Raw genomic sequence first — 19,603 nt, forward strand, 5'->3', positions numbered from 1 at the left:
GTGATTTGTTTGTTGTAGACTCTTTCACCCCATATGTGATTAGGGACGCATGGAGGATAACATTGGATGAATTTTTGTAACTCTCATTGAATCAGTGCAAAATAAGTGCAAAATCAGGGCACGAATTTTTATAATTGTTATCAGTAGGGGATGAAAGAGTCTACTACACGTAAGAACAGCTTTGTGCTTCCTTGAGGGATAATGATGCTCCGCCTGCTGCTTCATTCCACCTTGACTGCTCGTTCACTCTTATTTCCATGGTAATCCAGTTTCTTACTAATTCTGGGCGGTACCCAGGACAGGGAGTTGCATCAGGCATGAGAATATCTTGCAGCAATAGACGCTGAGAATGTCAGTCTCAGGTTAAGACAGCTGACTCCACAGGTCTACCTCTGAGATAGAGACGTTGAGCCTCACTGTTTTCCTGGCTTTTAATCTTCTAGAGGAATCGTCAAAATTTTCAAGACAGTACATTCATCCCTGAAAGGGATGGTGCTATGTAAAGCACCACAAAAACGTAGCTTCCAGGGAGATTAATAAATTGACCTCATGAGTTTCAGACCCAAAACAACAGCTGTCTGCCCTGAAAGAAGTACAGTCTTTGGGAAATTTTTATAAGTAGGGATAAGTGAATTCACAGCTCCTTAAGATAGAAACCGGACATTATTGTTTTGCCAAAGCAAAACTGTTCTGGGTGTCCCTTATTTACTTGCCACAAATAGGGAGTGTGTTTTTATTTTTATTTAGTTATGGGAACTGAACAGATGTTGAACATCCAAACACGTTCCTGAAATGTTGTCTGTGATGTGGAATAAAAATTAGAATGGCTATGTTATGATTTTTGTTGGAAGAAAAATCTTGAAATTGTGTCCAGAGTTGGTTCCTTCCATTGGGTTCTTGGTCTCGCTGACTTCAAGAAAGAAGCCACAGACCTTCACAGTGAGTGTTACAGCTCTTAAAGGTGGCACAGACCCAAAGAGTGAGCAGCAGCAAGATTTATTGTGAAGAGCGAAAGAACAAAGCTTCCACAGCATGGAAGGGGACCCAAGTGGGTTGTTGCTACTGGCTAGGGTGGCCAGCTTTTACTTCCTTATTTGACCCCACCCACATCCTGCTGATTGGTTCATTTTACAGACCGCTGATTGGTCCATTTTACAGAGTGCTGATTGGTGTGTTTACAAACCTTTAGCTAGACACAGAACACTGATTGGTGCATTTTTACAGAGTGCTGATTAGTGCATTTACAATCCTTTAGCTAGACACAGAGCAGCTAGACACAGAGCACTGATTGGTGCATTTTTACAGAGTGCTGATTAGTGCATTTACAATCCTTTTGCTAGACAGAGTGCTGATTGGTGCATTTACAATCCTTTAGCTAGACACAGAGCACTGATTGGTGCATTTTTACAGAGTGCTGATTGGTGCGTTTACAATCTCCTAGCAAGACAGAAAAGTTCTCCAAGTCCCAACTTGACCCGGGAAGTCCAGCTGGCTTCACCTCTCAAAATCTGTTTGTTAGTTTTGCTGCCCTTCCTTCCTTCCTTCCTTCCTTCCTTCCTTTCTTGAGCCAATCTTAGTAGCTCAGCAAAGCTAAGGTCTCTCATCATTCCAGAAAGTTCTCATGAATTACTATTTTATAGAAAGTCAAAGTTTGTATTCCAGCAACCTACAAGAAGGAACTCCACAAGACTTCTTCCCACGAACTTTAAGTTTAAAAGCTGCCAGTAAAATCTGTAGCATCTGTTAGCTTTGAGGTTCTGACTTTTCTAAAGAAAAACTTTTTGGATATTTGTGTGCAGTTGCTTGTTTAGGGAACCCTGTGTTTCCCACAGCTCAGATGCTACAATGTAGAGTTGATCTCTAACAGGCAAACAGAAGATATTCCATTTTCTAGTGTGAAATTTTAAATAGAAATATAAACAGGAATTAAAAGTTAAATTATTGACACCAAACAATAACACAAAAACTGATGATAAGGACATAAAATAAGGCAAAATATTTGTTAAATAAAATAAACAAGCATTATAAAAATTGCCTTAAATGACTTAACACTACAAGTGACATTTTGATTTTTAAGGCTCAATATTTCATCCTCTTTTTTTTGTTTGTGTGTTTGTTTGTTTGTTTGTTTTCTTGAGAAAGAATTTTGCTCTTTTCACCCAGGCTGGAGTGCAGTGGTGCAATCTCAGCTCACTGCAACCTCTGGCCCCCCAGGTTTGAGTGATTCTCCTGCCTCAGCCTCCCAAGTAGCTGGGATTACAGGCAGGTGCTACCACACCTGGCAAATTTTTGTATTTTTAGTAGACACAGGGTTTCACCATCTTGGCCAGGCTGGTCTCAAACTCCTGATCTGAAGTGATCTGCCCATCTTGGCCTCCCAAAGTGCTGGGATTACAGGCGTGAGCCACCACTCCCAGCATCAGTATTTCATCTTTTGACAGCCTATCACTTGGAGGGAATGAGGATGATGGTTGTGATGTTGATCCCATCATCTTCAGGCCATACCACCTCGTGAGCTTCAGTTTACTCCTCTGTTAAATGGCAATAATAATATCACCTACACTTTAGGGTTCTTGTGAAAATTAAATGAGATAATATCTATAGCATGCTTACTTCAGTGCCTGAAATGTAGGAGGAACTCAATAATTTTAGGGATCAGCAAACTATAGCTCATGGGCCAAATACAGCCCACAAGCTAAAAATGATGTTTACATTCTAGAATGGTTGATAAAAATTAAAAGAAGAATATTTTATGATGTGAATTCAAAGTTCAAATTCAGTGTCCAGAAATGAAGTTTTATTAGAACACAGTCATGCTCATTCCTTTACATATCATCTATGGCTGCTTTACTGCTAGGTAGCAGAGTTGAGTAGTTTCAACAGAGACACTGATTGGCAGGGCCTTTGCAGGAAAAGTTTGCCACCTTCTGCAGTAATTGTTAGCAAATTAGCAAATAGGAGACAACATAGTAAGTGAGCATGTCCCAGTAATCAGTGATTTTATTTCCTAGTGAAATTATACAGCTCACAGCTGACTCCGTGTCCATGTGGATTGAAGGAATATGTAAAACAGAGTTAGATTTAATTTCCACCTCCCAAATAAGAGAGAAAGCATTAGTCAAAACAATGTATTGTACTCTACAACTTCACAACAGGACAATTGGATGTGATTAACCATATTACAAGAGTGCTTTAAATAGCAACTTCTGGCTAAAATGTGGTTGAATTTATTCTTTAAAATTTCTCCCACCTACACCTTTCTGGAACTAATCTATCAACTGATGCAAGGCCCACTTGTATTAAAAAAAAAAAAAAAAAAGAAAGAAAAAAAAGACAGAGTGATGTCAACATTTCTCAAAGTTTTTCACAGAAAGAAAAATAAGGATTTTTGAAGCCTATGGAAGTTTAGTGCTTTTCCTAGAATGTGCTTCTGGTCCTATCAGAAATAAATCTTTTTTAACTCTTGAAATGATAGAATCTATCAGTTGTAGTAAAAAAAAAAAAAAAGAAAAAAAAATGTTTTGCTCATTGGTTGAGTTAATGTTCTAATGAAAAAAAAAAATTCTTTCCTTCCAATAACCTGCAAGACCATGGAAACAGGTACTTCTGTTGCTTATCCCTCTTAATAAGTAACCTCTCAGTTGCAAGTGAAAGAAAACCCAGTTCAACCTGGATTAGAAAGAAAGTGGCATTTACTGGCTCTCATCACTAGAAAGTTAAATTGGTTTCAAATAAAGTTTAATTCAGGGCTCTCCCTGGGTTCAGCCTTCTTGGCCTGGCTACATTTTCAGCTTTCCAACATCACATCACTCAGTCCAAAGTAAATGAGCTATTTGTCAAGTAGCAACCCTACATGTCCTGGAAATTTGTTCTGTTTCACTGACTGAAATGTATTCACATGCTGTATTCGTCAGCTTTTGCCAGGTTATGTTGCAGTAACAACCAAGTCCCAAATTTCAGTGCTTCTGAATAGCAAAGAAGTTGTTTGTTTGTTTTTTTTCCTTTTCTCACTCATGCTACAAGCCAGCTAGCAGTTGGCTTTGGCTAACCCATTTGGCCTCTTAATGCTGAGGTCAGTAGGGAAGCAACAGTGCCTTCAAAAAGGAGATGCAGTTCTTGTTGCAGAGAGAAAATGGTGGCATGGGTGAATCACGCAATGGATCCTAAAGCTTCTGCTCAGCTATGGTATATGTCATATCTACCCATGTTCCATTCACTAAAGCAAGTCACACATCAATGGGCACAGGTGTGTAATTCATTTGCAGGAAGATAGGGTAAATAATTAGAGAAATAATACAATTTGCCACATGCTGTCATTTCTAAACCAACACGGTCAAAGAGCTTGATCATGTTGATTGGTTTAGACCTTTTCAATTGGCTTCATTCAAACTACATAGTCTTGAAGTTAGGAAAGATTGCTCTCCCAAGGCAAAATTACAATGTGTAAGCAGATGAGAGAGAATAGTTACTGAGTAGAAAAAAAAAAAATCTGTAGGAGGTCTTTGTAATCAATCACATTAAAAATCCAGTCAAAATAATCTTTAAAATATTCTAAAATAAAAACCTTTAATGTTAATATGATGTTGTGCATGAAGTTTAGATGGAGGAAATCTATTTTGCCATGATCAGTTTCCAAAAGCCACAGCTCTAGTAAAAACTGTATAACCAAATTTCAAGAGTAAGTGTAGTATAAAATTTGAGGCAGAAAGGGAGACTCTTCACTGAAATGTATATTGTCAATATTAGATGTACCAGCCATCTTCATGCTCTGTCTATCATATCCTCTACAGAAATCAAGCAGGCAGGATTTAATTCTAAAATGTAGCACACATCTGACTTTAATTATGTCCATTCATGATTTCCAAAATTAAAATGTGCAGATGTGGTCATATATTCTAAATAGGAAACAACTTTTTCCAAAGCCCTGGCCTGGGAGAAATTTGGAAAATTATCCAAATAAAAATTGAATTCTTATGTCTGTATATGCAAATCAGATCTTTACTTAGCCAAGATTGTTCTGGATTTCCACACTGGATGTCAGTGGATTTTCCTTGGCTACTAAAAGCCAACTTCTTGGCCTGACTTCAAAGGCAGTGGAAGTCTCCAGAAGTACTGTATTTTTTTACCTGCTGAAATACTTGTGTTCTGGAGAATGGACTTGTGGCCTAGGATTTATGGGTTGATACCTCTCAACATTTGCAAAGGCTCAGCAAGGGAACCACTGGCATCTAAATAGAATTGATTTACAGAGTTATTGCCATACAATCTGATCATTTTATTTATGAGTAATTTTTCCTCCAGGTCTTTGCACACAAAGAAAGAACTCATTGCCTCAAAGACAGAATACTTCTGAACCCAAACTCCATTCCTTATCTACTTAAGAGCTATTTTCTATTTCTCTACTCTTCTACCCTTAGTTTTAGGCAAAGTTGCCAACTTTATATCCCCAAAGTATTTGATCATGATTAGTCTAAGTTAGTGATCTCATTTCCTTCACTAATAAGTGGCCTGGGGGTAAGTGGCTTCGCTCTGACCTGTGAAATTTAGGTACCCTGAGGTAGGAGATGAAAATGCAGATGTTTATTTTTTGCAAGTCTTTGGCTGTGACCTTCCTTCCTTCTCAGAACATTGGATTGAGGATGTGATATCTGGAATTGTCACAGCTATTTTTATAACCACGAGGTAACAAATAAAATGATGAAAATCTAGCATGCCAAGAATAGTAGAGCCAAGAACAGAAAGAGTCAAAGTTCTTAGAGATATTGTGGAGCCACCGAAGCAACCCCAGAACTTCTTGTTCCATGTTTTCATTGGTTAAGCCACTATTAGATACATTCAGTTGCCACAGAAAATGCCATCCTCATTGTAATGCCTATTTATCTGTGGTGAGACTTTGGCCAAGTCATTCAATTATTCACTCTTTATCTATAGAATAGGGATAATGTTATATTTCCTAAGCTGTCAAACTACTTCTTGATGCCATTTATAAAAGAATATTAAACACCCTGTACAACACCAGGCATAGTAAGAAGTAGCTATAAATATAATCATCTCTAAATAATGGATATGTGCATGGTACATAATCCAGATAATTCATGCTCATAGAGTAAATAGCTCTAACATTAACACAAATAACAACCACTAGCATTAACTGAGCACATGGTGCTAAGAACTTGACATGTATTGCCTGATTTAAGATGCAGACAACTTTCTGATGTGTATACGATCCCACTGATAACAGAGAAGACGAAAGCACAGAGCTGTTGAGCACTGAGCTTAGATTAGCACACCCATAAGGGGTACAGATGTGATTTAGAGCCCAGCAAGTTGTTCTGGAGCTTGTCCTCTATGACCACGAGTTAGACTGCCTACATTTCAGCCTCACCTGAAGAAGCTTGTGGCTCACACTTATTTTTCAGAAATGCAATTGAATTAGTTCAAAATGTGGAAATCCATGTCCACGCTCTATTACCATTCTCAGTCTCTGATATGGCTCCAGTCTCCACCTCGTTTCCTAAAGATAGATTGGGATCCAAAACCAGCAGCCCCGCAGCAGGCCATTCCTCACAAATAGGTTTTGTTTGGCCAAGCCAGCGTTTTTAATCATTTAACGTCTTTAGATGGGACAGTTTGACTTTACTTTGTCATCATCCCTATCACTCCTTTTTGTCTTATGTCTGGTCCATCAGTGCCGATATTCTCTGCCTTACCTCCTGAGGACTTTTGAGTTTATAACCCCCCAACTTCCATTTTTGTTTACAGAAAAGAAAATACTAGAAATTGTGTCAATAGCTTAAGAAAATTAATTTAGCTTAAGAAATGTGATTTCGTTGCCAAATGCTGGGGTGTCCTGCATGCTGATTTGTTGATGGGCAACTCCCTGAATCAAATGACAATACAGAGACTAAGGGTTCTTCTCGATTTGGAAAATTCGGGTCATTTGCAAACCAATAGTTTGTTCTATATGATGGGAAAGAAAATGGTTCTCAGCAGACCATATTTTTGGAAATAACTGAGTCCCCTTCCCCTACCCCCTGACACCTACCCCTAGGAAAAGGACCCCTACCCCCTTTTCTCGGAGAAAAGTCTCCGAGAAAGCCGGGGGTCTGGCTCAGCAAAGACAAGTGGGAAGACACCTGACTCTATGGCACTTTCCAGGGAGCAGCAGATGAAAACCATGCAGTTTAAAGGGCAGATAGTAAATATTTCAGGCTTCATAGGCCGTTTGTGGTCTCCACCCCACACATTTTATCTTTCAAAATATTTCTTCCAACGCTTTAAATGCGTAAAATCCATCAGGCATGGTCGCGTGTGCTGATAGTCTCAGCTACTTAGGAGGCCGAGGTGGGAGGATCCCTTGAGCCCAGGAGTTGAAAGCCAGCCTGGGCAACGTAGCGCGTCTTCATTTCTTAAATAAATAAATAAAATTAAAAGGCAAAGACCATCCTTAGCCCAGGAGCCATACAGAGGCAGTCACTGAGCTAGATCTGGTAGTATTTTGCCAGCCCCTGCCTCAGGAAACGAAGGAAATAATAAAAGCCTCTCCTGGCCAATTCGCTCTGTCCTGTTGCAGGGAGCAACACAAATGCAGAAACTGTCCCAGATGTGACTGGGGCCCTGTACAAACGGAGTGAGGCACTGCAAAAGAACACAAGTTGAGAGCAGAGTATGGTAGATGGGCCCTTCCATCCAAGCCGCCACAGACACTCAGAGGCAGGGGACATCGAGCTCACTAGGTACCATGGCCAGGGCCGTGAACAACTTAGCCATCATTTTCTTACCAAGTTCATTTTTCTTCTGAAAGCATAAACTTCAATTAAGTGAAATTGCAAGTGACTGTTCTGGGGAAAAATTAGATGTCACTTAATGAGCAAGCGGATTAAACGGAGTGGTTTTTACACTCTCCTTTCTACAAAGAGGACAGAATCTTCACAGTTGCAGGGGAACTGGAAAGAGAACTGGAAGCTGTCATGGTTACCGTCTCTAAGGTTGGACTCTTAAGAAAATGATTATTCCTGGTTTCTACACAGGCCAAGTGTAATTCACCTCGGTGGCAGATTAAAGAGGTGGGTTTACTAGAATAGAATGGGTATTGGGCATGCTCCAAAGGAAAGTCCCCAAAAAGAACCTCCTATCTCTTCTTCCCCTTGGGGAAGGGATTTTGCCACTACCATGTCAATGTGGCAGCTGCTTGGAAATTGGTGCATCGTACAACATAAGCATTACTTCTCCAAGAGGTGCCTGTGTAGAAATGGTCATAGATTCAAAACTGTAGCTACTACGTGGACAGGGGGGCAACAAGGACCCCACTTTGTAAAACGTGTTTTGGGGGAATGTTTTGTTTTTCATTTTCTTATTACCTGGCAAAATAATCCAGGTGGTGTGTGAATCACCAGTAGAGATTATAAAGTCCAAGGAAGTAGAATCAGCCTTACAAACAGTGGACCTCAACGAAGGAGATGCTACACCCGAACCCACAGAAGCGAAACTCAAAAGAGAAGAAAGCAAACCAAGAACCTCTCTGATGACGTTTCTCAGACAAATGGTAAGCCCCTTACTTCCAGTATAGGAAACCTAAAGTACCTAGAGTGGCTTCTGGGAACAATGGGCTCATGCCACAGGTAGTAGGAGACATAATTGTAGACAGTATGTATGGAATATGATTGGAATATGAATTGTGTAGTGAGAAAATTCCCTTTTTTCCTTCTGATTCAATCATACAGAAAGTCTCCGTTTGTTGCTAATATTCTTTAACCCTTTAATGCCTGCTAACTCTTTTTAACAAAAAAAGAGCTGCCCTTGGGTTCGAATTTTTTTTTAATTTCAATAGTTGTGGACATACAAGTGGTTTGGGGTTACATGGATTAGTTCTTTAGTGGTGATTTCTGAGACTTTAGTGCACCTGTCACCCGAGCAGTATGCACTATAGCCAGTATGCAGTCTTTTATCCCTCACCCCTCTCCCAACCTTCTCCCCTGAGTCCCCAAAGTCCATTATATCATTTTTATGCCTTTGTATCCTCATAGCTTAGCCCCCACTTATAAGTGACAACATACAGTATTCGGATTTCCATTCCTGAGTTGCTTCACTTAGAATAATGGCCTCCAGCTCCATCCAAGTTGCTGCAAAAGACATCATTTCCTTCCTTTTTCTGGCTCAGTAGTATTCCATGGGGTACATATGCCACATTTTCTTTATCCACTCATTGGTTGATAGGCACTTAGGTTGGTTCCATATCTTTGCAATTGTGAATTGTGCTGCTATAAACATGTGTGTGCAGGTGTCTTTTTCAGATAATGACTTATTTTCCTTTGGGTAGATACCCAGTAGTGGGATTGCTGGATCGAAGAGTGAATATACGTTTAGTTTTTTAAGGAATCTCCACACTGTTTCCCATAGTGGTTGTGCCAGTTCACATTCCCACCAACACTGTAAAAGTGTTCCCTTTTCACCACATCCACACCAACATCTATTTTTTTTTTCAGCTTTTTAATTGCGGTTGGGTCCAAATTTTGGCATACAATAGCATCTAACTAGAAGTTACTATTATTGCTTACTTTTATTTATTTTTAAAGTTTCCTTCTGTTGGTGGTCAATGATACTGCTTTTCTCATTATGGTAATGATATGAGGTTTTCTTTGAAATACATTTGTTTACATAAAGAATATCAGGTATTTTAAGGATTATGTATTAAATAGTCCAAGTTATATAAAGATGTGGCAAAAATTCTGAAGGTGACATGTGAGTGACACAAATTTGGACAAAACTAGCTTACAGATAAACTAAATAGGAAATGACAACATAATATTCCAATAGTGAAATATGTAACTTAGTTGATGAATTAGCCATGCTTTTAATTTGTGTAGAATAGAAAGAATGTGATAGATACATTTTACTATTTACAACAAGCCATGCACATTAAATGTCTAAACAGCCAGGAGCTTAAATAATATAATGCAACAAAACCTAAATCAGTTGGAGAACAAAAAACAAAAATGCATGTAAAAGGTCATTAGTTTAATTCTCTTTTAATGAAAAACAAGAATTTCATTATAGTGTGCCTTTATTTTCAGGAGTATTTGGAGTTTAATCCTTTGAGAAAGCAACTCTCTAATTTCACAGGCTCAATCTGTTAAGGAATTCTTTCTAGCCTACAAAACAAAATAAAACCCTTGCCAATGCGAACTGAGGCATATTAGAAATAATTGTGTTAGAAATTGTTGACAGGAATCATTTTCTTTTCTTGTTATATTCTCATGGAGTAAAAAGTGTAGAATCAGTTGTGGGTGGCCCATATGGCCAAAACCCCATCTATCTCATTGGCCATTTGATCTGAAGTTTGGCAGTGAAAATGGAGATTAAGACCTGAGATTTTTTTAAACCAATTTTTACATGATGCCAGGAAAGAAAAGAACATTTGGTCTGTTTCTGGCAACTCATCTAACTTACAAATGGGATCCCCAAATAACTCATCATAATATTGACAGCGATCAGCTTTTCCATTTCTGGATAGAATTGAGAGATACCGAAGAAAAAAAAAAAAAAGCAAATACAATGAAGGTCTCTTCCAAGTAACCAACACGAAGCTCCTTCATTTAAAACAGGGAAAAGGACAAGAAACTCCAAAGAAAGCGTGAGAAGAAAAAAAAGAAAAAACAAAAAAGACCTCTAAACCACTCACAGCATCCATCTAAAACAAATTGTTAAATTCTAATGAGGTCTTATATTGCTTAAATGTATCCCCCAGAGCTATCTTTTAGATGCTGTTTGGGAAAATTTTGGGGGAGTAGAAAATGTGTAAGTCTAAATTCTGAGGGAAACAAATTGAGAAGAAAAGCGTCCTTTGGAATCAATTCGCCATAGGATAGGGATGAAGGTAGATGAGGACACTCTTTTCCCCAGCAATCCCCTTTGGATTCTTAGAATTGGGTCTCATGATGTCCATTGTTCTTATTACCAGTTGCCCATGAAAAGGCCTGGGAACATGAACATTATCTTTGCAAAGTTTAAATACTGATTGTTGGAATTTCCTTTAAAATTCCACGTACTCTAAGTATTTTTTTTTCTTTTTCTGTTTTGCTTTCATTAAAACACTATATATTATATTGTGATTAATTCAAATAAACAGATGATGAGTTTTCCAGCTTACTAAAATCCCTACCACTCCCTATTGTCACACCCAGTCTAGCTCACTCATTTATGTTACCGGCTTTTTCCCTGTGGGTATTTGGGTTTGCAACCCCTGACAGAGAACCATCTCATTCTTTAGAACAACTTATTTGAATCATACTGTCTGGATTTATCATACTTAGATTAACTATTGCTCAATGGATGGACATTTGGTATGTTTTCAACTTTTTGCATTTCATTCATTCACTTATTCAACAAATAATTATTGAGTGTTCATTATATTCAGGCACAAGGGATACAACAGTGAGCGTAAACAGGTGTGGTCTGTTTCCCCGTGGAGAAGAAAATAGACATTTATTTTTAACTCTATCCTCATATTCAGTGAGCACACACCAAGTGTCTTACCCACGTTATCTCAATTGCTTCGCAAGCCTGTATGAAGATCCTTATACACCTACTTTTATGCACATGTGTTAACGTCCCCATTGCGGAGATTTCTGGAAGTTGACTCTAGCAATTATTTTTAGGAAATACTTTTTGGTAACATGTCCATGGCTTCCAAACTGATTCAAAGTCTTTGGATTTATGCAGGAAAGAAAAAACCTGCCCACAGTTTGAAAATAGAGACAACATCTGGCCCATCACTAAGGGTTTTTTGAGGTTGCGGGGGGAGGGGTGGGTTGAGCCAAATAAATAAACATTTCAAACAAATTTTGGATATTGTTAGCAAAATATCGGTTTGTTTAAATAATTGTCTTAATGGAAGAGAAAACTCAATAGAATAACCTATGCTTTGTATTCAGTTTCACCATTCACCAAATCATTGATTTTCTACTTTCTATCCTTCGCATTTCTCCCCCTTTTTTTTTTTTTCTTTTTGAAACAGTCTCGCTTTGTCACCCAGGTTGGAGTGCGGTGGCACAGTCTCTGCTCACTGCAACCTCTACCTCCCGAGTTCAAGCAAGTCTCATGTCTCAGCCTCCCGAGTAGCTGGGATTACAAGCGTATGCCAACACACCTGGCTAATTTTGTGTTTTTAGTAGAGACAGGGTTTCACCATATTGGCCAGGCTGGTCTCAAACTCCTGACCTCAGGTGATCCACCCGCCTCGGGCTCCCAAAGTGCTAGGATTACAGGCATGAACCACGGCGCCCAGCTGGAGATCTTTTTCTTTCTAGAAATTTACTGCTCATAAAAATAAAAACAGAAAAAAAAATCATTTTTAAAATAACTATATTTTAGGGAAAGGAAAACAGAATCATATAAGTCCTAACAGGGTATTCAACACATAGAGACGTAGCACTTCACAAAAATTCTGCGGGCTCCTGCAGGATTTTAAATAATTGCGAGGAATATCGCAGACATCTGTCATGCCCTAAATAGGAAAAGATTCTTATACATATTAATTCAGCTGTATGTCAAGAAATTGAATATTTGAAGTGCTGGTGTATTTTTATAAAGTGAGGGGGTAGAATATTGCATTCATGTGTCCACAAAGCAGGTAGGCAGATGAAACCAGAAAGATGGTAGATAGAAATATCTAGATACAGATTTATACTTCGTCAATATTAATAACACCTTACACATGAGCGTGCTTTCCTCCTCCAAACTATTTTCACCTACATTACTTCATTTACTCCTCCTCATATCTTTCTTTGGACCATTAGATTTGTAAGAAAATCTTTGTTGGAATAATGTTCTCGGGCTTAGAGAAATACTATGAGCTTTAATAATGGGTAAATTAAAAGTCCAAATGAGGAGGCAGCCATAAAATCAGAGGGTTTTATTTTTTTAATTAATTACATTCAATCCAGTAAGTGTAACAAAACCTGTTGAAATGTACTATTGGAGGTGGAAAGAGGGTGGTCTGTGATGGTAGTTACAAAACAGAAAACCAAAAGTCTTCAATCTGAAATTCTTCCCTGAGCTTTAAAACATTAATACTGATTTGCTCTTTAAGGAAAGATTTCTGAAGGAAGCATTAATTTGGCCAATTCCTGTCCCTACCAATGACTTGTATCCCTTTCTACCCTAAAAGGGTCACTGTAGTCATTCAGTACTTTTCAGTTACCGGTAGTAATAACAATGAGAGCTACCGTTTATTTACTGTGTGCTAGGCACTTTGCACACAGTATCTCATTTATTAATAGAGAACTCCAGGAAACAAGCGCTCTGTCTTTCCCATGGTGGACATGAGGACACAGAGACTCGTGAGTATTTACGGGATTTTTCCACGGTCTCAGAGCTGGTAAGCCGGAGAGCCAGAATTCCAACTAGTTTTTTTGTTTTGTTGTCATTTTGTTATTCTAAAGCTCACCCTTTGACTCATGTGTAATTGCTGCTTCCTGTGCTTCTGCAGCTGATATTCTCAGAAAGGATATGAAGGTAGAACAACCACATGCTCCATTTTTGTGATTTCTTTAGTAGTGCGTTCTGTGGAAATACCATTTTGATGCATTGAGCTGTTGCACTTACCTAAAATGACAATAAGGCAAAGGAGAAGAAGATTAATACATGGCTTACTTAAAGCTTGCACATAGATTTTCTAAATACATTTGTCGCTAAAACAAAATTTACCATGGCTGGGGAGTTTTCCTGACTAGTCCAATTCCATTTCAAGTGAGCATCTTGGTAAAATACTAGACTCAGATCCATTACCTTTGTTGATCCTAGAAATTTCCAGTAGATGCCGTTCCTTGGATTTGTTTTCTGGTAAACAGTATTGCAGATATACTCACCATATATTAAATTTTCAACCCAATTATTTTTCTTTAAAATGTCAATTGCGTTTGAATTATATTGCCATCAAAATACATTAACATTCCTTTCAAAGAAATGTGAACTGACCACCAAACATTTTTGCTAGATTTTTGAATAGCTAAGTGATATACATTGGAGATGGTTCAAACATTCCTCAGAGTATCAAGCTATAGGAATGCATGACACGATGAATGAAATAAAAAATGATTTCATTAATATACAAGGCGTGGATGCCACAAGTAGCTTCCATCTCAACACTGCAGGCTGAAAGCCCTGAGATGCTTCACCTTTGACTCTCATGAATAAAAATTAACTCCATGAAGAAAGTTGCTCAGTATCACACTGGAAAATCTCTGAAATTACTTCATGGTCTTTAAACTGTTCTTCAAAGTATTAAATAGTCTCTGGAAGAATTTTAGTCTCTTTAAACAGTAACTTTGCTATTTTTGACAGCTGGAAAAAATAAGCTTCTATGTTTATGGTTCCTTCGAATAGAGTTCAACATGAATTATTCTGATTTGTCTCTGCAAAGAAAAAAAGAAAGATGGATAGAAGAAAAGGAGGGAAGTGAGGGAGAGAGGACAGGAGGAAGGAAGGAAGGAAGGAAGGAAGGAAGGAAGGAAGGAAGGAAGGAAGGAAGGAAGGAAGGAAACAGTTGTTATTAATAATAACTGCTGCTACAGAAGTGACTTCAGATGGACTTAATAAGATTCTAAGTCTAAACCCAAACTTCAGTCACCTTTGCATACATACAGCTTTATATGCCTCAGAATAAGCAATAAAGAAAAATCGCTGAAAAATTTGAGATACTCTCTCTCTCTTCTTATTTTTTCTTTTTAAGAAGTTGAACTTCATTGCAGTAATCTCCCTGACAGCCTGGAGGTCTGTTTTCATGATGTCAGCTGAGATCAGCTGCTGTCAACACAGCCTTCTGATTCAATCCCAATTCTTCTCCAAGGGCTCTCAAAGAAATGGGGGGAAAGAAAGCAAATTGAAACCTTAAATTGGCAGAGTCCCTAATGAATGCCAAATTGAAACAACTAATGGGAAGTTTAGAATTCCTCTCTCCTAGGGGGCAAGTGAGAGAACTTTATTCTCTAGAAAGTGGTGGAGTGGTCATGCATGACTCTTCACGTCCATTCAGTGTTTGCCTAAAAAGCCATTTTGTGCATTTGTTTGTTTTTTTGCTGCTCAGCATTCCCCAGAGTTTGACAGATGTGATCCAAAGCCATAGTGTAAAGGCCACTTGGGAATGCGCTTGAGTAGGAAGAGCTGTGACGACACAGCCTGAATTTGGAGGCTGAGTTAAATCCCTATGTGTCCAAAGCTTTGGGTGTGATGGGAAGGCTGACAGAGCTGATTGTGAGGAGGGAAGAAATAACCAAGAGTTCATTTCTTTTTCTAAGCCTTCTCAAGCAAGACTGGCCTTTGTAGAACAAGGCACAGGACACGGAGGAAGGAAAAGCCCACTTTCCATGTAGATAGATCTAAATTTTGTGGAGAGGACAGTCCGATGTTTGTTTGCCATTGGGTTGAAAATCTCAGTGAAACCCGCAACAATGATGTTCCTCAGTACACGGAACTTCCAGACACCGCCTCTTTCACACTAAGCAGTATATTAAAAAGAGTACAGCCCTTCTGAAATTCCAGTGCTGTGGGAGGCCAAGGCTGGAGGATCACTTGAGCCCAGGAGCTTGAGGCCAGCCTGGGCAACATAGTGACACTCCATCTCTGCAAAAAAAAATTTAAAAAATAACTGGGCCAGGCACAGTGGCTCATGCCTGTAATCCTAACGTTTTGGGAGGCCAAGGCAGGTGGATCACGTGAGGTCAGGAGTTTGAGACAAGCCTGGCCAACATGGTGAAACCCTGTCTCTACTAAAAATACAAAAATTAGCTGGGCATGGTGGCAGGCGCCTGTAGTCCCAACTATTCAAGAGGCTGAAGCAGGAGAATTACTTGAACCTGGGAGGCAGAGGCTGCAGTGAGCCAAGATCATGCCACTGCACTCCAGCTTGAGCAACAGAGTGAGACTCTCTCAAAAAAAAAAATAATAATAATAGCTGGACATGGTGGTGTACACCTGCAGTCCTATCTATCTGGGAGGCTGAGGCAGGAGGATTGCTTGACCATGGAGGTTGAGGCTGCTGTTAATGGTGATTATGCCGCTGTACTCCAGCCTGGGTGACAGAGTGGGACCTTGTCTCTTAAAAATAATAATAATAGCAAAAATAAAGAAAAGCACAGTTGACTCCTGATGAGGGGACATCCCATAAACATCCACATTTGAGTTTGGTCATCTTCCGTCTTATCCAAGCTTTTGTCATTTTGTTTAACATTCAGCAATTTCATACAGTGAATGCTCAGTAAATGTTTATGGACTGAGTGGTGCCTCCTGCCTTCTAGGGGCAGTATCAGGAGGTGGTTTAGAGTCTGGAATATAGTCATTGCCTGCTGTCCAATACTGGCACTCAAACCTGCTAGTTCCATGGTGATGCTAGCATCTTTGAGCTTCCATTTCCTTGTCTGAAAATTAAAGTAATTCCTCATCTTAAGGTTCTGACATAATGAATAAATGAAATAATGCAAGTTATTATCTCATTTAGCACAATGCCCAGCACTTAGTGGGCACTCCACTAAAAATTATCCTTCATAAATAACAGTTTGTATTATCTCTAATGTGAACACCATAGCTCAGATAACAAAGACACATAATATTAATCAGTCAGAAAGTATTTGAGCGCCTTCAATGGACAGTCAAGGCCATAAATAACAGTGGAATCTGGAGTCTTCCTCTTTGCCCCGCATTGCTGAAACCCTGCTCTCTACACTCCTCCCATAGCTGGGAAGAGGAGACATTAAGCAGTGATCAAATATGTGGGAATTAGACCTGAGTCGATGTTGTTGATAAGAATTGAGCATTTTATTACCAGATTTTTAAGGTATCAAGCACTAAGCAAAGGATATTACTAAGCAGTGAGCCGAGATCGCGCCACTGCACTCCAGCCTGGGCAACAGCGTGAGACTCCGTCTCAAAAAAAAAAAAAAAAAAAAAAAAACCACAGACCTCAGCATGAGTCTGAACTTGTATATGGCCAACTTGCTGAGCGCAGTGGTGCTCAAACTCAAACAATCCTTAGCGCCACCTGGAGAGCTTATTAAAATGCAGATCGTTGAGCCTCCACCCCTGAAAGCTTCTGATTCATTAAGCTCCAGAGTGGGTCTCCAGAATTTGCCTTTCTAGCAAGTTCCCAGGTGATGCTGAAGCTGCTGGTCCTGGAATCACACTTCTAGAACCATTAGCCTAGAGTGTGGAGTTTAAGGAGTCAAGGCCAACCCCATTTATCCCTGTCACTGGTGTTGCTGGCTATAGGGGGTGCTAAAGGGTAGAAAATGAAATACTCAGCCGGGCACGGTGGCTCAAGCCTGTAATCCCAGCACTTTGGGAGGCTGAGACGGGCGGATCACAAGGTCAGGAGATTGAGACCATCCTGGCTAACACGGTGAAACCCCGTCTCTACTAAAAAATACAAAAAACTAGCCGGGCGAGGTGGCGGGCGCCTGTGGTCCCAGCTACTCCGGAGGCTGAGGCAGGAGAATGGCATAAACCCGGGAGGCGGAGCTTGCAGTGAGCTGAGATCCGGCCACTGCACTCCAGCCTGGGCGACAGAGCCAGACTCAGTCTCAAAAAAAAAAAAAAAAAAAAAAAAAAGAAAATGAAATACTCAGCAAAACTCTATCAAGAAGAGAAAAAAAACAAAACAATAAATATAAACACCCACAGCCTAAATATTCCCAGTGGAAGGCTACTCATGGGTCAATTGTTCATTCAGTCTTCATTTAATATGTTCAACTATCTCCTCCTTCCGACACTAATTGGAACCATCATCATTTATCTGAGAATTGCCTAATTCCAGGATTTAGTACTTTTGTTGTTATTTTTGAAGGCCAACACTTGAATTTAATTAGATACGGTTACAAATTGCATGGAAATCTCTATCTGATGAGTAACATGTTTCCAGTTGGTCTTCCATTTGTCTTGATCCCAAACCTCCATGATAAATGACTGAGATCATCCATTTCAGAACCTTCCTGCATTCTCCATGTCACTGTACTTGTGGTGGCTGAAGGCCATTGTCTGTTTGTTATTTTAGTCAGTGAAAGGGGATGGAGGGATCACCCACTCAGAAGAAATAAATGGGAAAGACTCCAGCTGCCAAGTAAGTAACCTCGAACTCAGTTTGGTGGTGGGATTAGCTGGTGTATTCTCACTTCTTCACAGTATACTTTTCAATAACATTCTCAGCCACAGCCGACTCATTTAACATCTCAGGATTAAGCACCTACTATATACCAAGAACGAGACTGGGATCTGCAGACACAAGCGTGAACAAACTACAGTTCCTCAGCTTTATCCTATCAAAAAGTTTTCACACATGCGCTCCCCTCTTTTCTGCATTAAAAATCTCTTCTCACCCTTCACTTTTTGCCATAAATGTCACCTCCTCAAAAAGACCTTCCATATCTGCCTCTCATAACTACACCTTGTTCTTTTATTTCATAGCATCATCACAAATTGTAATAATTCATTTATCTCCCCTGCCCCTTCTCATGTCTGCCTGGAATGTCTGTGGAGCAAGAAGTCTCCTTTTATTTCTCTGTCACCTTGCATGGTGTTTGGCAAGTACTAGAATCTATGTCTTGAAGAGAATAAAGACATGGAGCGGGGGGACCACACAGTTTGCTTTCATTACTTTCTTTATTCTAAAGAAATATAGTTATGACATGTTTATAACTACATATGTTCCTTTTTTAAAATGGGATCATGCAACTGTACTCCTTTTTTAATTTAAAAATACACCTCCACAAAAAAATGGCATCAAATATTCTTCTAGTAGTTTTGACAATATAGAGAAGTGGCTACAAGAATGAGTGGTAGACTCAAACTATCTGGTTCAAATCCTGGCTCAACCTTTTTTTTTTTTTTTTTTTTTCCCTGTGTGACTTAGGCAAATTGCCAAATCTGTCAGTGCCTCAGCTTCCTCATCTATACAAAGAAGCTATGAAAAGTACTTCCTCATAGGGTTGTCATACTTAGATGAATCAATACGTGTAAAACATAACATTTCTGGTACAGAGGGCTCAGTACATGTTAGCTACTGTATTAGTCAGCATGGGCTGCCATAACAAAATGCCATAGGAGGTTGCTTTAAAAGCAGAAATGTATTTTGTTGCAGTTCTTGTGGATGGAAAAGATAGGATTAAGGAGTAAGCAAATCAGCAGGGTTTGGTTCCTGGTGAGGACTGTGTTCCTGGCTTGTAAACAGCCACCTTCTTGCTTGTGTGTCCTTACATGGCAGAGAGAGAAAGAGAATAAGCTCGCCAATGTCTCTTTTTATAAGGACACTAATCCTATTGGGGCAGGGCTCCACCCTATGCCTTTGTTTAACCTTAATTACTTCCTATTCCAAATATAATCACATTGGGAGTTAGGGATTCAACATATGCATTGGGGTGGAGGCACAATTCTACTGTTAACAGTGTCTATTTGTTACTATTACTATTATGCAGCTGATAGGGAATTTCCATCTATAATGTTGCCCATATCACACTCATGAATGGACAGCAATGACTGTAAATAGGTTATAGTATTTTTATTTCCATAATAATTGGTTTATCCTACATTTTTAAAACAGGAAATATATTGCTTTTTA

General features: G+C 39.3%; 1 protein-coding gene across 15 annotated transcripts in view; it reads left to right on the forward strand.

Moving 5' to 3' along the window:
• The window catches only part of LOC105470646 (brain enriched myelin associated protein 1), a 126,889-nt gene that overhangs the window by 94,996 nt on the left and 12,290 nt on the right, over window positions 1-19,603 (forward strand). For 5 of the 15 annotated variants that reach the window (XM_011722807.2, XM_011722814.2, XM_071079132.1 and 2 more), the window contains 2 exons: window positions 8,378-8,545; window positions 18,044-18,109. The exons of 5 other annotated variants lie outside the window; for them this stretch is intronic. In XM_011722807.2, the coding sequence (XP_011721109.2) occupies window positions 8,378-8,545; window positions 18,044-18,109 (234 nt within the window). The remainder of the gene's footprint in view (window positions 1-8,377; window positions 8,546-18,043; window positions 18,110-19,603) is intronic. 5 more of the 15 variants (XM_071079133.1, XM_011722811.2, XM_011722813.2 and 2 more) reach the window with 2 other exon arrangements.

The sequence above is a fragment of the Macaca nemestrina genome, chromosome 15, assembly GCF_043159975.1.
Source record: "Macaca nemestrina isolate mMacNem1 chromosome 15, mMacNem.hap1, whole genome shotgun sequence".
NCBI classification, from domain to species: domain Eukaryota; kingdom Metazoa; phylum Chordata; class Mammalia; order Primates; family Cercopithecidae; genus Macaca; species Macaca nemestrina.